The sequence below is a fragment of the Lissotriton vulgaris genome, chromosome 1_1 (genome assembly GCF_964263255.1).
Source record: "Lissotriton vulgaris chromosome 1_1, aLisVul1.2, whole genome shotgun sequence".
In the NCBI taxonomy this organism is placed as follows: domain Eukaryota; kingdom Metazoa; phylum Chordata; class Amphibia; order Caudata; family Salamandridae; genus Lissotriton; species Lissotriton vulgaris.
In genome coordinates, this window is record NC_141685.1 from 727,207,216 (window position 1) to 727,227,788 (window position 20,573).

A 20,573-nucleotide genomic window follows, 5' to 3' on the forward strand; every position below is an offset into this window, starting at 1 on the left:
AATGCCAATACCAGTACACACCATATTATGAGGAATAGGACTTTTCTATATGACCCCATAGAACGGTGTATCTATACATAATCCAATAGCGGAGTTCACTTCCCCATTAGTTCAGATGCCATAAAAGAGTTGAAGAGAGAATGCTCTATAAGCACTCGAATATGTTACTGTCTTTACTGTATGGGCAAAGAAAGAATATTGTACCATAGAACGGAGAACAATAGGTTAATGTTCACCCTTTCTCATGTGTTCATGAATAAGTAACGGTAACGTGTGGTTGCGACCACCACTACGTTCCGCTACAAACAATATTGCACCAAGTATTCCATAGCACCGGCGGTAGGTAGTTGAGACCACCACTCTACCCCAGCTATAACGTGAATGCAAATATCACTCCCGGTGACTGACACAAAAGCCCACAATCCGAGTCCACTATAAACCAAAGCACCGGATAATTGCCAAAATCCAAGAAAGCGGACTTCACGGCAACCGGCAGCAAACGCCACACAGTTCTGCGGAGCAGAGTCTAAAACTACTGTTCCCCCCCTCCGAACCCGCACGCGTCAGCCGACGCGTCTCCTCAGGTTCACAAGCGGGGAAGAAACAAACAGGCAAAATAGCACGCGAGCAGAGCGGCTCCCAGCGGCTAACGTACACAACACTGTACCTCAGGAAGACGGGTGATGTCGGGTCCGTAGTTCCAGTCGCTTAACGCGGCTTCACGTCACAGCTGACAGGGTTCTCTCGAAAGACGGCAAAAACAAAACGAAGGCTCAAAATTACGTGCAACTTCCTTCCTGTTTTCTCAGCCCATATACTTCCTGCATCCGGTGCTCATGGGAATTGTAGTTTCCTAACTGATTGGGCAGGCGCGGTGAGACAGGATCCTGACAGAATGCCTTCCCTCCTAGCGCCTCCAGTCCCGGGTTTAGCAGGGAACCTCCGATGAAACGACCTGACCGCAACAGGAGCATGCACATTCTGACATGGCTCCCACGAGTCGTCTTCAGCAGTGTAGCCCTTCCAGGCCACCAAATACCACAATGCGCCCCTGCGTCTCTTAGAGTCCTTTATGCAACGAACCACATACTCCAACCCACCATCACACCGCACCGGTGGAGGAGCCTGTCGTTGAGCTGACAATGCTGGCTTCAACAAGCTACAGTGAAACACAGGGTGGATACGTAGTGATGCTGGAAGTTTCAATTTATATGCCACAGGGTTGATCTGCTTCAGAACAACATAGGGACCAATGTATCTGGGGTGGAACACCGAACAAAGTTTGAACCGGATGTTCTTTGTGGACAACCATACTCTGTCCCCCACTTGGTATATCGGGCCTTCCCCACGATGTTTGTCTGCCCACTTCTTGTAATCCGCCTTCGCCTTGACCAAATGTTTAGACACCTTCTTCTGAACAGCATGCAAGTGACGGACTAGACTCAAGACCGAAGGCTGATTTCCCACATCTGCAGGAATAGCTATAGGCAAAGCTTGAGCATCGTATCCGTAATTAGCAAAAAAGGGTGATACCCCCAATGAACTGTGCCACGCATTATTGTAGGCAAATTCAGCTAGCCACAACAGTGATACCCAGGAGTCATGAGCTTCTGCAGCATAACAACGTAGGTATTTTTTCAAGGATTGATTAAGCCGCTCAGTTTGACCATCCATCTGGGGATGAAAACTGGTAGACAAAGTGGCCTTGATGTTTAACGCTAAACACCATGATTTCCAGAAGCTGGCAATAAATTGAGGGCCCCTGTCTGATATTATGACTTCTGGTATTCCATGGTATCGGATGACATTAGACAAGAGCAGCTGTGCAGTCTGCCCAGCTGTCGGGAGGTTTCTACATGGAATGAAATGACCCATTTTTGTGAGGGTATCCACCACAACCAGAACTGCTGTGTGTCCGTGATCTGCAGGCAATCCTGTAATAAAATCCACGCTGATGCTCTGCCATGGCTTCTTCGGTGTAGGCAAAGGCAAAAGTTTTCCCCTGCTCTGACACTGTAAGGTTTTAGCACAAGCACACACATCACACTGGCCCACCCAAAAGTTCACATCTCTGGACAGTGAGTCCCACCAGAACTGTCTCTGCACTAAAAGCACAGTTTTCTTTATGCCTTGATGGCCTGACATTGGTGAAGAGTGACACCTCTCAAAGGCTTTTTTCCGGCATTCCATTGAAGGCAAAAACAATTTGTTCAGTACAAAAGGCAAACCCTGTTTAATAGAACGACCAGTTTCTTTGCTACTCCAAAGAGTCCATGCGGCCTCAGTTTTTTGTCTTTTGATCGTCTCCAGGAAAGCCTCTGCGCTCAGCACACATATCACCTTGTTTGGTTCAATGATGGCCTCCATTGGAGGATCAGTCTGTATCAACACTGTGTCACCCAAACAAGATAACGTGTCTGCTTTTCTGTTTTCAGTGCCTGGAAGAAATGTGATGATGAAGTTATATTCAGCAAAAAACAACATCCACCTCATTTGCCTTTGAGACAGATGTCTGGCAGTTCTCATATATTGTAGATTGCGGTGGTCTGAATACACAGTTACAGGATATGCTGCTCCCCAAAGATACTGCCTCCATTCTTGGAATGCCTTTTTGATAGCAAGGAGTTCTTTTTCTGCTATTGTATAGTTCTCTTCCGCCTGGCTCAGCTTTTTTGACAGATAGGCCACCGGATGTAGTTGACTTGTTTGTGGATTCCTTTGAGACAAGATAGCCCCTACAGCCTCATCTGAAGCGTCAGCCTCCACAATATATGGCAGATCGGGTTGGGGATGTGCAAGAATGGGAGCGAATACAAAAGCCCTTTTTAAACAATTAAAGGCAGCATCAGCTTCTGAAGACCAACAAAACCCCACCCCCTTTCTCAGAAGGCGAGAAAGAGGTGCAGCAATACGCGAGAACCCATCGATGAATCTCCTGTAATAGTTAGCAAAACCCAGGAAGCATTGCACTTCTTTCACTGTTTTTGGTATAGGCCAAGAGTGGACGGCTTGTACCTTTATTTCTGCCATTTGTAATCCTTCAGGACACAGCATAACTCCCAAAAACTCCACGTTCTCCACTCCAAACTCACATTTACTGAGCTTACAGTACAATTTGTTATCTCTCAGCCTCTGCAAAACCTGTTTGACATGTTCCGGATGGACATTGACATTCTCGGAATAGATTAAAATGTCATCAATGTACACTACCACACTGATATCCACCAAATCTCTCAATACATCATTTAAGAAGTACTGGAACGCTGCCGGGGCGTTACACAATCCAAAGGGCATAACTGTATATTCATATAACCCGTAACATGTTTTAAAAGCAGTCTTCCATTCATCCCCCTCTCTCATCCTCACCAGATGATATGCCCCTCTGAGGTCCAGTTTGGTGTATACACTGGCGTTCCGTACCTGGTCTAACAAAACGGGAATGAGGGGGAGTGGATATCTGTTACGGATGGTGTTTTTATTTAGCATTCTGTAGTCCACACATGCCCGCAATTCACCACTAGATTTAGCAATGAAAAACATGGGAGAGGCAGCAGGGGACTTAGAGGGTCGAATAAAACCTATGGACTGATAGTGATCCAAATACTCCTTTAAATGCTTGGTTTCAGGCACTGACAATGCGTATACACGACATGTGGGCACCAATGCTCCTTCAACAAAATCAATACAACAGTTGTATGCACGGTGAGGGGGTATCTCATTGGCCAGTTGTTCACTAAAGACATCCTCATAAGACCGATACTCATCAGGTAAAAAGACCTCCTTTTCAGCTGCAGTAGCCACCTGAAAAGGAGTAGCTAACTCCACAGCCTGAGTAACTGGATGTAATGACATATCTGCTTGACAGTCTGGGGATGGGAACCGTAGCCTATTTTCCCTCCAATCAATATCAGGGTTATGGTACAACAGCCAGGGCATGCCTAGAATAACCTCGTATTGAGGGGCCTCAATAATATTCAAAACCAAACTGTCTTGATGTTCCCCTTCTGGTATATCGACAGTTAACATTATCTCTTCCGTTTGTTCTGTGATCAACCCAGACTTTAATGGTTTCCCATCTACCGCCCATACTTCCTCTGAGTGTTGTCTTGGTATACGTTTCAAGGCTAGTAGAGACACCAACCCGCTATCTATAAAATTGCCTGTTGCCCCTGAGTCAATCATTACTAGCACCTGATGTATCACTTGTTGGCTTTCCAAACACATGGGCAAAACAATGTGCGATACGGAATCACGAATAACCGCACAGACCAAGGAGGGGAGTTTCAAAGGGGCCTGATCTCCTCCGTCTTCCGTTGCAGCATTGCCTAGCTCAGTATTCGACACTGCCAATCTTTTCTTACCAAATCCCCCAGAGGTTTTTGGCTTAGTAGGGCATTCCCTCACATAATGGCCTTTTCTCCCACAATACATACACAACCCTTGTGTTCTGCGGGTTTCTCTCTCTTCTCTAGTTAAAGGAGCCCTCACTGCTCCTATCTCCATAGGTTCATGATTGTCAGTAACTCCCACTGGTCCTTTCCTACTCAGATACTCTAGCCGAGGAGAACTTCTGTCCCACTTTTTCCTGTCTCCTGATCGCTCCGTCATCCTACCATCCAGTCTTAGGGAAAGGCTAATCACACCTGCACAGGTAGTGGGCTGAGGATCTATTTGGGCTATAACATCCTTCATCCTATCTCGCAAACCCTGATAATATATTGACATCTGTTTTTCCTCTGGCCAGGATGATTCCGCCACCAACCGGTTAAAGGACGTTAGATAAGTAACCAGCTCATTCCGTCCCTGTCTTAATTCCAGCAGTTCTTTATCTGCACTGAAAGAAGTGGTTCGTCTATCGAACACCTTCTCGAACTCGGCTCTAAAAGCCCCCCAGTCAGACAGTATGGCATTGTCTTTTCTCACCAAAGGAACAGCCCAATTGGCTGCATCGCCTATCATATATGAGATGGCGAACGCCACCCTTGAATGGTGATTGGGAAAGGACGCAGGTTTGCATGAGAAATGCATCATGATTTGGGTCAGAAAAATCTGAGTCTTCGAAGGATCCCCAGAATTTCTTTCGGGACTTGCCAATGGTATGGGCGGAGGTACTGTAACCTGAATCCGTGGATTAAGGGTGGCTGCATCAAAGGGATTGCCTGCTAACCTATCCACTCTTTCTCTCAAAGCGGTGGTTTCTGCTCTAGAAGCTATCAGCTCCTGCTGGACTAACACGAGAGCTTGTAAGACATCTTCAAGGGTAGCCATGTTTGCTCACCAATCCTATCGGGTGAAGCATTTAATGTGGGCACGTAATTCTGTCAGGGCCCGCTCCGCAGGATACGATTGATGAACAAAGGGGTCCACCTCCCGATGTTACCAACACCCTGATTGTAAAACACAGGGGGTTCGAATCATCAGGCGAGGGATAAATAGTGAAAAGAGACCGGGGAAGGGAAGGGGTCAGCAGGGACAAGGGATCTGAAATGACAAAACATAGGAATTATAACACCAATCTATGTATAGTTCTACTCTCAATAATTCTCGCTAGAAGCTATAATACCTTATGAGGCTGTACACTTTCCTCCAACCACAATAAGATAGATTTAGTCCAGCTTCCTGCAATGAAACACATTGGTTATCATACTGATCGCTATTCATTACACCCCCAAACCAACTCAGTAATGCCAATACCAGTACACACCATATTATGAGGAATAGGACTTTTCTATATGACCCCATAGAACGGTGTATCTATACATAATCCAATAGCGGAGTTCACTTCCCCATTAGTTCAGATGCCATAAAAGAGTTGAAGAAAGAAAGCTCTATAAGCACTCGAATATGTTACTGTCTTTACTGTATGGGCAAAGAAAGAATATTGTACCATAGAATGGAGAACAATAGGTTAATGTTCACCCTTTCTCATGTGTTCATGAATAAGTAACGGTAACGTGTGGTTGCGACCACCACTACGTTCCGCTACAAATAATATTGCACCAAGTATTCCATAGCACCGGCAGTAGGTAGTTGAGACCACCACTCTACCCCAGCTATAACGTGAATGCAAATATCACTCCCGGTGACTGACACGAAAGCCCACAATCCGAGTCCACTATAAACCAAAGCACCGGATAATTGCCAAAATCCAAGAAAGCGGACTTCACGGCAACCGGCAGCAAATGCCGCACAGTTCCGCGGAGCAGAGTCTAAAACTACTGTTCCCCCCCTCCGAACCCGCACGCGTCAGCCGACGCGTCTCCTCAGGTTCACAAGCGGGGAAGAAACAAACAGGCAAAATAGCACGCGAGCAGAGCGGCTCCCAGCGGCTAACGTACACAACACTCTACCTCAGGAAGACGGGTGATGTCAGGTCCGTAGTTCCAGCCGCTTAACGCGGCTTCACGTCACAGCTGACAGGGTTCTCTCGAAAGACGGCAAAAACAAAACGAAGGTTCAAAATTACGTGCAACTTCCTTCCTGTTTTCTCAGCCCATATACTTCCTGCATCCGGTGCTCATGGGAATTGTAGTTTCCTAACTGATTGGGCAGGCGCTGTGAGACAGGATCCTGACAATCAGAGGTCAGGTCACCTAGTTGGTTATGGCAGGGTTCCCAGGCCAAGATGAACACTAAAGAGGGCTATCCTCACAGATTCTGAGACGGGAGAGGCATTCAAGTGGGCATGTGTGGCTTACTTCGAGAACAACATTGGGTCCACCTCCCTAGATTTTGTGTGGGAGGTCTTTAAGACGAACATTAGAGGGGTGTTACAAAATCTGACCTATGTTAAAAATAATGCTGAACGCTCAAGCTTAAAAGGTATGGAGGATGGAGTGGGTTCACTGGATGCTGACCTTCTCAGAGCTCGTTCGGGGCTTGTCACTGCAAGGGAGCAGATGCAGAGACTCGTCGAAGTTGCGAGCCAAGACGACAGGATTAAAATAGATCAATAATTTAGAGTGCAGTGGCATGCCAGGTGTATGGAGAGCTTAGAGTACGGGGAAAATGCTGTTGCATTCCTGGCCTGGGAAGCTAGGATAGATGGATCTAGGAATGTCATCAGACAATTGGTTGTGAACGCCAGAGGGCATGTCTCAGATAAAATGGAGGACATGCAAGCCTGACTAGTTTCCCTATTCTCTACACTAAATAAGGAGGAGACATGCCCTAATCCAGGTTTTCTTAAGCCTTGGCTGACTAAGATACAATTGCCTTGTTTAACAACAAAGAGTCATTAGATACTTCAGGCTCCCATAACTAAGGAGGAGATTCCTTTAAGTCTCTCTAAAAGCAGGAATGGTAAGGCTGCAGGCACTGCCTCCCTCCCTAATGAAGTGTATAATCATTTAATTGAAGAGCTGGCACTGATGTTGAAAACTGTGTTCAATTTAATAAATAGACAGGGCGGACTTGTTCCTAAATCTTCCCTGTGGACTTCAGGGTCAGAATATGACCTCCGCCAAAAACCTTGGGGTATGGTTTAATGAAGACCTGAATTTTTCATCCCAGATAAAAAAGCTGACAGGGACATGTTTTTGGTCCCTGAAAACCTTGAAGAAATTTCTTCCTCTTCTGCCGGTCAGCTCCAAGGAGACCGTGGTTCGGGCACTGATCTAATCCCGCCTGGACTATGCCAACGTTCTCCTGGTGGGTAGCCCTGCTTATCTGACTAGGAAACTGCAGTTGGTCCAAAATGCAGCTGCTAGATTGCTACTGGGAAAGCCTTCCAAACAGAGTGTCCGTATCCACTTATGCACCCTGCATTGGTTACCTGTGGAGTCTTGCTTCAAATTTAAAATTCTATCTATTGTTCATCGCAAATGCCAGAAGCTAGGCGGTAACTCTTTGGCCTGCAAAGCTGGCTTGGCCTGGAATCGGTTACCACTGGCTCTGAGGAGTGTCTCTGGTCCACTGCTTTTAAAAAAAAAAATACAAATGTTGCTCTTTTAAGACTGATTCGGAGTGTGGATTAATTGGTCTTTCGGGAGTTAGCGCCAGGACACTTTTAGTAGCTGTGCGCTGTACAAATGAAATATAACATAACAAATTAAATATAACAGGGCTGATTCCCATAGACCAATCTTCCTTTCTAAATGTGGATTATAAAATCTTTATGAGTATTTTTGCGGGAAACTGGCTAAGCTTGCCCCACAGTTAATACATCCAGATCAGAAGGGCTTTATCCTGAAGAGGCACATACAGGAGCAGACTCAACAACTTATTGTCACAATAGATCTTGCCATTAAACACTCAGCCCCCTTGGCCATAGTTGCCATGGATGCTGCTAAAGCGTTTGATCGAGTGTGTTGGGTGTTCCTTTGGGAGGTCATGAGAACAATGGAATTTGGCCCTAGCTTTTTATATACACTCAAATCGGTCCGTGAAGGTGCGTCGGCCAGGATCCTTTTCAATGGCGTACTGACTTCCAGCTTTAGTATATCAAGAGGGACATGACAGGGTTAACCTCTTTCACCTTTACCATTTGATATATATAAAGAACTTCTGGCCCAACTGCTGAGATCAGATGTCTCCATAGTCTCTTTTAGACTACCATTTATTGTTGTAAGGTTGCGCTTTACGCTAACAACCTATTAATTTATATGGCATATCCTGTCATATCCATTGCAAGGGGGGAGCAGCTATTAGCGGAATTTGCTGCCCCTCTGGCTATTCAGTAAATACCTCTAAAACTAAGGTCATGTGCTGGAATGTTAAGTTTTGGGGTGGGAAAGTGAGCCCAAGTTTCAGATATCTGGAAATTGTAATTGATGATAAGATAGATAAAATCTCGCAGCTTAACCTGCAAGGGGTCTCTAGAGAAATAGACCACCTTTAACTAGATGGAGAAACCTCCAGTTAACTAATTTCTGTTGTGTTAATTTAATAAAAATGGTTATTCTCCCAAAACTGACCTACCTCTTTGATGCCATTGCCCTTGGCTTCCCAAAATCAGGCATCAATAGAATTTATGGGAAGGTTCTCAGCTTTATTTGGGGCTATAAGAGCTCTAGCTTGGCCTGGAAAAAACTTTGACGTAGGCTAGATAAAGGAGGGGTGGTCCTGCCTGACTTTAATCTGTACTCTACAGTATTCCAATTTAAAAACATTTGGATGCTGCTGGCGAAGCCAGACAACACTACTTGGGGGAGGCTTCTTGGTGAGATGGTGAGACAGTAGAACATGGAGGGATTTCTTTATAAGTTTGGCGCCCCCAGGTTCTTCAAGAAAAACCTATGGTATAGGATTAGGAGAAGGTGGGACCTGGGTTATTATTCTTATTTGGGTCCAGTTTGGGACTCCCCTAGCCCCCTATATGCCTAAAAGACGGATAAGTCTACCACTCAGGGGGCGGGTATTACAACATGATGACATTGGAGAATGTGTATCCTTGGGAAGTCCTAAAAGCAAAGACTGGAAAGGACGTGTCTAGGTTTAAATTTATCCATTTGTCATCCTGGTCAGCACCCTTAAACGGGGAAATTGGTGGTGACTAAGAGATGGAGCTCTTTCTCAAAGACCTAAGACCTAAGAGTAAGGAGGTTGCAAGGTGGCATAAGACGTTTTTGGAGGCCGAGGAAAAGAAGCTAGCATCTCCCCAATCAGTTTGTAGAGGAACTACGTATGAGGGAGACATCAAAACGGTTTGGGATAATTCCGTGAGGCTCCTGTATTCTATCGTCAAACCTGCCAACCTGAAGAGGAATCGCTTTTTTACCATCAACCGTCTGTATTGGACACCATCTAAAATTACAAAGTTTGCTCCTCAACCTCCTCCTAAGTGTGTAAGGTGTTGATGTTTAGAAGCTAAAGATGTCCATATGTTTTTTACCCCAGGCTGAGGGACTACTGAGGAGGAATAGAACTCGCTCTAAAAGGCATTTTTGGCATGGAGATCGATCTGAATACAATTTCGTAGGAAAGCAGATGCTGACACTTCTCCCAGTCTTTTTACTTTTGGAACTCCAGTTTTGGCATTCTGCTGTGAGTGAATCTTCCTAATGGAGTCTCAGACACTCCAAGCTATTAGATGTGGATGTTGAATTGTGTCCTCTAATGCCCACATTTTAGAATGAGGACTGCTGTTGTCTATGCCAGGGGAGCACTCAGAACTGTCAGGATTGGCCATGTAATGAGCAGGGCCCATCAGACACTCAGGGGCTTAAATACAAACTGCATTTTATAGCATATAAAGTAGTAGAACAGTAGTACTCATGTAGTAAAAAATGCTATATACAAGCTTACAGATGAGACATGCAAGTCTACACCTAAATATGAATCTATCCTCAGAAATGGTAAATAGCAAAAAGGTGCATAGTTATAACTAGGTGGAGTAGTAAATATAGATGTATGTAAATATATACATGTATGTTTGCCTTTATGAATAGGCCCCTGGAGAGTTGTTTCTGCGCACTGCCACTCCTAGCATTGTGGAGGGGAATAGGATTAAGCATCTTCCATGCACAGCACTGGTTTGAATGCTGCTTCTGCTGTTGGATGACAGAAGCGACCATACGGACTCTGGGAAATCACCTGGTGATCATGGAAATGTGGGCAGTTGCCCCAACAGGATAGGTTTGCCAATTGGAAAATAAACAACCACAGAGTGAATAAAAAGTTAAAGTGAATCAAAAGTTGCTTAAAAAGAAATCCAGCAAAGAGGAAAAGTTCTGGTCGTACAGCAGTTGCAGCAAAGGTTGTTCTTGGTGTAAAGAAAACAACATTCAGGTCAGTGGTGGCCAGTAATTTAAGCAGGTGGGGAGGGGGAGGCGGGTGGGCCCCAGGTTCACACAAATACATACCCACACTCACCTAGCTACATGCACACTTACTCACACGTATACATGAACAAGTACGCACACATACAACCACCATTCACAAGCATGTATACACAAACATTCACAGCAGCATGCACACACTAATATATATACATTCATACATACACACGTACACCCATCCACACATGCACTAAACTTGAAAAAAATAGTCACTAAATGACACTTTGCCCTGGGCACTTCAGGGCTTAAAACTGAAGCACCAAGGTCTGAGTCTAACAGTCAAAAGCCCCTCATGTGGTGCGCCAGGTGCTAACAGGGAATGTGCACCCTATTATGTAGAATGCGCTGCCCCAGGGCAGCCGCGAACTAGCGCTGCCCTAGGGGCAGCTTGTTCAGGTGAAAAAAAGGAGAGGTCTTGAAGCAGTTGCTATGCGTTTAACTGTTCAGGCAGCAACCTGCACTTTTGAGAGGGGTTAGAGATCCCCTTCCAGGCGGTTGCATGAGTGACTGCACTCAGCCAAATGGGATGTCTGGGGTCCATAGGACCCACTTTCCCCCTCCAGAGGGCTGCTATCAGGAGGTTTACTGACAGTGTGTCACGTTTTAGGTGGTACACTGTCAGTGTGCCCTTTCTGAATTGGTGCTAGGCAGCTTTTTTAGCTCTGGTGCAGGGGTGAGCACAGGGATGCACCATATTCTTGTTAATATGGCGATTTCCTGCGTTTTTAAAATGACGGCGCTTGGCACAGCAAAATTGCTTGCGGCACCGCTCTGTGGCATCTTCATGTAAATATGTCTGGGACCAAACACAAAGACTTGTCCAAGGTTCATGGAAGCCATGGTTCTATATGTTTCGGATTGAAAAAAAACTTAAAAGCTGGTTCTGAGGAACCATTCTTGTTGAATCGGTTTCCCCAAATGTTTCTTCATGAAAGGCATTCACCATGTTGATAAAAACAATCTAATGGATGTTCTTCTTGCTGAAAATGTTTAATTCCGTTTTTTTCTCCTTTTCTTTTAAAATCTCTCTCTAATCATTTTGCAATTGGGGACGTTCTTCCTCTACCCCCTACATTTAACTCCTCCGCCTTTTGCCTTCTCATATTTTTAATCTAAACCTGTCTTCTTCCTTCTTTCATTCATCAGAGAAAATTCATCCTTGGAATCCCTATTTCTTCCTTGTTTAGGCTAATCTGTTTTTATCTCTCCTTGTCCCTCCCCCGTGTCTATGGGGTGCTGATGCTCCACTCCCACTGATTTTTGTTCAAACTCCTGCGTACCTATCACATTTTCCATCCCCCTCTTTTGCTTACTTACTTTTTTTTCTTGTCTTTCTTCAATTGTTACTGTCTTCTTTGACACTCTTTCCTCTTTTAAATTGGGTCATGATAGACCTAGAAAAAGGACTGCTGCAGTCCTTGTTTTGTTTCTTTGATCCTTCACCTATTTCAAATTTGAAAATAATTTCTTCATACACGTCCTATCATTTTAGGAGTGGTGAGACGTTGTGTTTTTTGCTAGAGAAAGCTTCAGTTTTCCTTGCCAATGGGTATTCCTTACTTTGACAATTCACCAAAATGTAGTTTTGTCAGCCAGGCTTTTGCCACCTTGAGGTTCTCCATTTTTAGAATTGATTAAACAGACATATTATTAGACTCCACACCTAGAAACACTTAGAGCCAAGGTCAAAATATTGAAATCAGTTGATGATTATTAATTTAATGCTCCCCTAAAGCATGACTTTGTGACGGTAATAAGTCTAAATTCTGATAGAGCACATGCTGCATGTTTTTATCGAAGATTGATGAAATGGGCACTACTGAATTGGGTAATAGACCTATGCAGCATAATTATTAGCCTCCTTTAATTGTTCGGCATTTCTATTGTACATAGATTGCTTTACGAGAAATATGAGAAATGTCCTCTTTACTTTATCTTTCCTCTATGTGAATCTCAGCCGTGGTTTGATGTCTCCTTGTTAGTCCTCAACCTCTATCTGTATGTTTTGAATTTGTAAAATGCATTTAGGGTGAGATTAGTTTATTTTTCTCTTTAGTAAAATCACATATACTTTTTCTTAGAAATTGAGTGCTATTATCAAAATGTGGTCAACGGTGAAATGCTGCCAAGACGGGACAAATACAGATTGGATGACACAGTTGACTTAAAGTGTCATCCAGGATTTGTGGCTCTGTACAGCAAAGACAGAAAACCAACATGCACGATAGATGGCTGGGTACCCCCGTTAAAATGTGAAAGTAAGCAGTGTAATTCTTATTTCAAAAATGCTTCTTTATTTTCAATATATTTATCTGTTACTTACATTAAGACAAATGATCTTGGTGTTGCCAAATGGAAACCAGTTAAACACCTGTATTGATTCCTTTGAAACCTTGAATTTTATACAGGTCCAATATTAGTTCCAACTTTACAGTATGGCAAATGCATTTTAAAGGAAGTAGCAATTCACTACTCGTAAGTTATCCATGCACCAAATGCTACAGCACTTCTAGATGTTCTCTCCATATAAGTCTGACTACCTACCGGAGCTGGATAACCACTGTACTACCATCTTAAATCCAGTGTCCAGCAATACCAGAGCAATCTGTAGATGCAATTAATACATAGTCATAGTAATAGGAGAATAGGAACACTTTCTATCAACTCCAGGAGCCTTGACAAGCTCCCTACCTTCAATAAGGATCTGAAAAAATACTGTTTAAGGGACTTCATCGCCATAATTTAAAACCAACCCCACCTCACTTCAAATGAGGGGTCGGGAACCCACAAACATTAACCAATGAACCTAAAATTGTGAAGAAGCTTCAAGATGGCATATAGGTGCTTCTTATATTGGTCAATCCCAATATGTAGCCTGTTTTACATCAAGCAATGTGATATATCATGTATTTATCTGATTTTATTTCCAGCGTTCATCCCCAAAGTAGTAGACAACATTACAAAAGATGTTGGGCCCTTGACACCATGTATTACCTTCAGGAGTCTTTAAATAAATATGAACAGTCAAAAGTGCAATTATTATTTAAGCCAATGAAGAGAGTTGTTGAGTATTTTCTAGTCAAAAGTTATGGTTTTCTCTAACCCTTTATTCATTAGTAAAATATCAATCAGGTTACAGAATTTGGAAAACAGGAAAAATAGCATTATTACAGAACATATTACAGTCTGCATATAAGCATCACACGTAGAAAAGAAAATGTGGCCCAAAATATCAGTCAGAACTCTTTAAAGAGTTTCTAAGAAAAATAGTCTTGCAAGGCTAATCAATACTTAAATCGTTTGCAAAAATCTCCCATAAAGAGAAATAAATGCATAAGACAAATACATTTTTTCAGACCTAATTAATTAGTCAAAGCATAAACTTAAAGTTTAGCATCTAAATCTGAAAAAAAGTGTTTCTATCTGTTGCTGCTCTCTGCATGAATATATGTTGGTACTTCGCAACACAATAGTACGCATGGTTTTACTTTGCGGATTTTACTTAGCGATTACCATTACTTTACAAGTTTTAACTGCGAATGCATTCACAACGCAAATGCATATACATGTTCTTAGAATGCTTTTATTCCACATTAAAGTACTACGCATACCACTTCAACTATTTTTTATTTCGTTAAAACTATAAATTAATTGTAATAGTTACTTATCCCCTTGTATGGGATGACATGGAAATAGGGGATTAGGGTGGGGGAGTATTTTAAAAAACGGCTATTTAATCTAAATTCATGAATTAAAATAAATCCCCATTTTTTTATTTAAAAAAACCTCACATATTTCATTCCTTGCTCTATTTTATTATGACCTTCACCCTTTAAATAAATTATTTCTCCGAAATAAAACGGTATTTATTTTTTTATTAATATATTTTTTTTTAGTTCCATAATCGAACATACAACTAAAATATCTATTTCAAAACAAGTGAAAATGTCTTTATGTTATTCAAACAATATCTTCGCACACTTAATTGTATCACCTTACACAATTTCTACACATACGCATTATCCTATAAAATCACTACACTACCCAACCCCTCAACACTACAATACCCTACACAACTCAAACACCACTACACTACCCTAAACACTAAAACACTACCCCTAAACAACCTTCCCCAAGTCCGCTCCCTACTTTCTAACACTACCCTGCACAACGCCTCCGACACTACCCTTAACCCTTAAGACTACCCTAAACAACACAAACACTACATCACTACCCTAAAGCCTAAATCACTAACCCCTGCACGTCCTTTCCCCTTCCCACACTCCGGTCCCTACACTAAAAAAAAAAAACGACACCCCCGACACTACCCTAAACCCTAAAACACTACCCTACACTACACAAATCCCACAGCAGGACCCTAAACCCTAATTCACTATCCCCCGGACGACGCCCCTGTCCCCATGTCCTCTCCCTACTCTCAAATACTACCCTGCACACCCCCGGCACTACCCTAAACCCTAAAACACTACCCTACACTACACAAACCCCATAGCAGAAGCCTAAACCCTAAAGCACTACACCCTGCAAGACCGCCCTACCCCAATTCCGCTCCCTACTTTCAAACACTACCCTGCAAACCCAGACACTACCCTAAACCCTAAAACACTACCCTACACTACACAAACATCTCAACATTACCCTTAACCCTAAAACACTACTCCTCCACATCCCTCCCCCGATCCACAGACCTATCCCTCCTCTCAAACACTACCCTTCACGACCCCCAACACTACCCAAATCTAAAATACACTACTCTATACTACACAAACACAACACTGTAACCTAATTGTCTACACCCTGCAACACCCTAAAAACAACACAACTCCACTTACCTCTCTCTCCTCGTTATCCCGCTCTTCACCTTCAAGCGTGGTTCCTCTCTTCTAATACTTCCTGTGCGGTGCACGTCGTTGTTTGGAAATGGAAGCACCTCCTTTTCCAAACAACGATGTGGATAGCCTGCAATGTTTTTGTACTTGCGAAGTATCGGCATTCGAAGTTTAAACATGCGTAGTAATAGTTAATGCTAAGTAAAAGCTGCGTAGTAATGGTAATACAAAGTAGTGGCCACGTAGTAATGGTGGATTACCCTCTGCATCTCTGCCACTCTGATAGGAGTTGCTCCTTGAAAGCACCCTTCCATCACCAGACCATGCCAAGACTTTCTGAAAAAAAAAGAACATGAGCAAGGGAAACCCTCCCCTCTCCCCGGACGCAATCTCCCGCCCGAGGCTGTAGTAATCTGCCGCAACGTTTCTCGTACCTAACGCATATGAATGAATCAGAGCCTAAAGCCTAAAAGCAAAAGTGAGCTAAAAGCCAACCACGCCTCCAAAGAGGTCATTATTTATAGTCTAATTCTAGGTAGACTACACAAAAATGTTTCATCTCCACAAAAGCATGTACCTAATTGGTCTGCCATGATGGCATGAGATTTTACTATCCTGACCTCATTGAAAATTCTAGAGCATACCAGTTTTAACAAAAGAAGCGCAAATGATGAATACATTTTATATATTTAGCAACATTTACTAGGAAAAATGTTTCTATCTTTCCTCTTCCTTCCTGTCACAGCACAGGCTAGAAGGATACTTTAGCTAACTAGTACATTGGCACAATCACAAGAATGTACACTTCACAGTGGCCTTGACTCCTTGTCTTGAGGAAAGCTGGCACAGACTGCGCATGCTCTCTTCTTTTAATGCAAGTCACAGTTTTGCTGGATTCACAGGCAGCCATTTAATTGTAAGCCAAAAAAAATAAAATAAACAAAAAGAGAGTATTAATTTCATGTAAATTAGCCCATTATGTTTCCCTCCCTTATACTAATACCCCTTATAAATGTTTACCTAGCCAAGCTATTAGTTTAAAGCAGCTTTTTTCTATTATTTGTGTACAACATGCAAAAATGTGCAATGTACAACATAGCATTATTATGCTGTCACAGAGATTCTGCTCCTACACAGAACTGTGCATAGAGACTTGGAACCTCAGTGAATTAGGGTGTACCAAAACTCACCTTAGTATCTAAAATCCCCTACCAGACGAGCAATCAGTGTCTCATTGGTTCTTCCATACCCCCAATGATTAGACAACCCAGAACATGAACTTAGAACACCTCAGGTAACGTGGAAAACATGTACACTCTTTTGTTATACTATCATACCAGTGCAAAACGAGGACACTTGCAAGTTTGAAATATTTATTTCTAATGCCGTGTTCTCAGGCGTAGAATCTTAGCTAATACAAGCAAACATATTATAAGCAGCAAGGTTATCAGCATAGTTACTATTCCATAAAATACAAAGGGAGAAAGCATGTTAAAATGCTAAAGGGAAGAAGGATAAATTTCACCTAGTTCTTACCCTACCTTGCTAGTATATTATATCTACAGAAGGTCTCTTGGGATTACAAAGGCGGCCCCATACCTCTGGTCCTAGTAGAAAGGTATCACATAATTTTCGACTCCAGCTCTCGGCATGCGAATGTTCTCCAAAGTGTGTTTACATGCTCTGTGCAGTGCATTATTAAACGCACCAAAATCAGAGGTGGCCGCAGCTGCATATGTGTTATGTCTAGAACGTGCGCTGATCAGACCGAACAACAACCACTGTGTTGAAATAACCTTGAGGCCTCGGCACTCATTGTTCAGACATAGCTTACCAAGCAAGGCTGATACTATAGGAAAACATATTATTCTCGTGTAAAGCAAAATATTCTGCTAGACTCTAAACATCTATAATATTGTGTGCCGTGTGCAAAAGCAGCAGAGGAAAAATGGCGTTTAAACTTCTAATAAGCTCATGCTAACTTAACACAGTGTGTAGGCAAAGCCCATCTCCATGACACCCTCCCTTGATCTGAGCACGGATAAGATAAGGGGCAAATTTTGGAATGCAGAGTTCAAGAATGACAGTCAGGACCAGTCTCAAATTTCCACAAGGGAAAAAAAATTAGAACCAAAAACCTCATAGTCCGATAACAGATCAAATTTTATATACATAGCTATTGGACATAGCGAAGTCAATAGGTCTGGGCCCCAAAAAAATGTTGGCTTGAGAAAAATATTTAAAAATACCCGATGTCCAAGAAGTGACCTTGTTCATGGAAGAGAAAGAAGCGATGACACATCTCAGTCTAACAATGAATATGCAGCAACAGCCTCCAAAAGGAAGTCACCGTTCTCATCTGAAAATATGTCAGCCATCCAATTTAACAAAGGGAAAGAACATACATGTTCCTCAATTATCGGAGCCTCTAGCACCATCAGAGGACAACTCAGTGGGTTTTCAATGAAGCTGTGTGCCAAGAAATCTTGCGCCGCTGCGAACACATTCCAATGACCCAGAACTCCATGCATCGCTGCAAAGGCCATAATCCCTCCGCCAGAACAAAGCAATTCATGAGCAACTAAGGGGGTCATAAGCTGATCCTAATCCGCATCGGGAGACACCGTTTTGCAGAGACACAAATCCAGGGCCCAGTCGAAATCGCAACTCAGGCAATGAAAGACAGGCTGGACGCATGTAAAGTAGGAAAATTGAAACTGTAATCCATAAGCCGCACTCAAAGTAGCAAGAGGCAGTGCTCCATAATACTCAAGAATTCGGTTGCGGAGCAGCACCAGCCGTGACAGCTCTTTTTGTAACACAGGTAGTGCATCCATTTTGAAATAAACAAAACAGTAAAAGAACGCCTGCAGCCAGAGCCAGCAGTAAGGGAAATCCACCAAACAGGCTGGAAAAAATTGAATGAAAAATGCCGGGAACACACCAAATATAGTTTGAAAAGAAGTCACAAGGCCACTGCTTACAACTTTAAAAAAGTGTGCCAGCCCTGTGGTGGAGCATGCATTAAAGATAGTGTGAATTAACTCACTGAAATGCAAGGGCAAACCAGTATTTAATACAGCATGCACTTCTGTGCGGGTGTTTGCCACGTGAAAGACTAGCAGATGTGAAGGCAACTTCTTTCTGGGACAATAGAGCTCTTATGCGACTCATCTTGTTGAACACTGCTTTCAAGGTCGGAATCGTGGGCCAGATGGAAACATCAAGCTTCCCATGCGGAGGAGGATACATTACATTCTTACAGCAAACCACACGCTCACTGATGGTAACGACATAAGCAATTCCTGCTATAAACCCACAACAATCTTCATTATTTAAAAGTAAATACCTCCCGTTTGCCAGTAATGTGAATGTCGGTACGATAGCAGGCACAGGTGTACCTTTCAAAATACAAGCTAAATTCGGCTCATAAGCAATAGGCATAAGCAATTCCTGCTACAAACCCACAACAATCTTCATTATTTTAAAGTAAATAACTCCCGTTTGCCAGTAATGTGAATGTGGGTACGATAGCAGGCACAGGTGTACCTTTCAAAATACAAGCTAAATTTGGCTCATTATGGTTACAAGAGCCGTGCAATTGGATATGTCTACACATCAATGAGTGATCTGGTGTTTCAGTGTAGTCTTCACCATTCAAATAAACTTCCTTACCCTCCCTAAGGCATCTATAGGTAAACGGAAGCGACCAAGCTTCATGAAGATAAGCACTGCCGAGAGGCTCATATCTACCAATGGCAAAGTACTTCATGCACACCTCGAACTTGAACAGAGGAAACGGGAGAGTTATTAACCCATGGATAAGCCACGTTGCGGAGTTGGCCTCAGCCACTGAAAATGGTAAAGTTTCTAACTTCTCAATGTGTAACATAGAAAAAGTTGCATCTTTCATTGAAATTAAACGTTCATTGTCAGTCAAATTAAACGGGGCAAACAATGATGACGTGTTCATGCAGTGCCATGGCACCATTCCCACCTTCAAGGTTTGCAATGTCCATGCAAACTGCATAATTGAACGCAATTGATTTATTTTGACCATGGTACAGAACAGACACTTCATCCTGCACAATATCAACAACGGATGATACAATATTGTCTAACGTGCAAATGCGGGAAGAGAGCGTGTTAATGCTGTTATCTACAACTGCCAGCACTGTTTTCTAAATTAGCTTGATTTAAAGCTCTAATGCGGGTAGCTGCCTCAATCTGAGACATTTTCCAGACCTCGTTGTAAATAGCATATATCCATCTTTTAGACCTGCCGTTAGCCGGGCCTTTCAAAAATCATTCAGATCAACATCGTCAGTCAGTTCAGATAAATGCAGCTTAACTGACGCCAAAGTGGAATGTTTGAGCCAATTCTGACATAATTTGCCTACAGAATAGGTAGTCACAGAACGGCCACTTTCAAAACGGGGATCCACCCTGACCTGTGTAAAGCCATGAGCTAAACCCAGAAAACGACGCTGGCAAGAATCAGCACTTTTGTGCAAGATCAACCAACCCTTGGGATCCAAACTGGATATGTTAAAGGAAGAATTCAGCAAAAGAGTTTGTAACTCTCTGACCAAAAATTTAGTGGCATTATTCCAACCGGAATATACTTCTAATTCAGGAAAAGAAGGAGCATTTAATTTTTTAATAGTAGCCAATCCAAAGCAAGTTGTTTGTGAAATTGTAGAATTCAAAAACAACATACGGTTCCGGATGAGGCATGCACGGTGCAAAGCCTCAGTGCCTTGAACTTGCCAGCTCTTAGAACCCCAAACAGATTTAAGATCAATTGTATCCTTCCACAACTCGTAACCCCCAAAAGCCAATTGGTCTAGAAAGGACTTTGAATACAATAATTTTGTGTCGGTAAGTCCAACCTTGGATGTGGACTTTTCAGTCATCTTAAAATAAAATGCGTTGGGATTTGATT

General features: G+C 42.8%; 1 protein-coding gene across 3 annotated transcripts in view; it reads left to right on the forward strand.

Annotated features, from left to right (window-relative positions):
• LOC147747719 (coagulation factor XIII B chain-like) overlaps positions 1–20,573 on the forward strand; it is a 1,426,313-nt gene that overhangs the window by 105,765 nt on the left and 1,299,975 nt on the right. For 2 of the 3 annotated variants that reach the window (XM_086955242.1, XM_086955259.1), the window contains exon 3: positions 12,860–13,036. The exons of the other annotated variant lie outside the window; for it this stretch is intronic. In XM_086955242.1, coding sequence (XP_086811368.1) covers positions 12,860–13,036 — 177 coding nt within the window. The remainder of the gene's footprint in view (positions 1–12,859; positions 13,037–20,573) is intronic. 3 annotated transcript variants of the gene reach the window in all.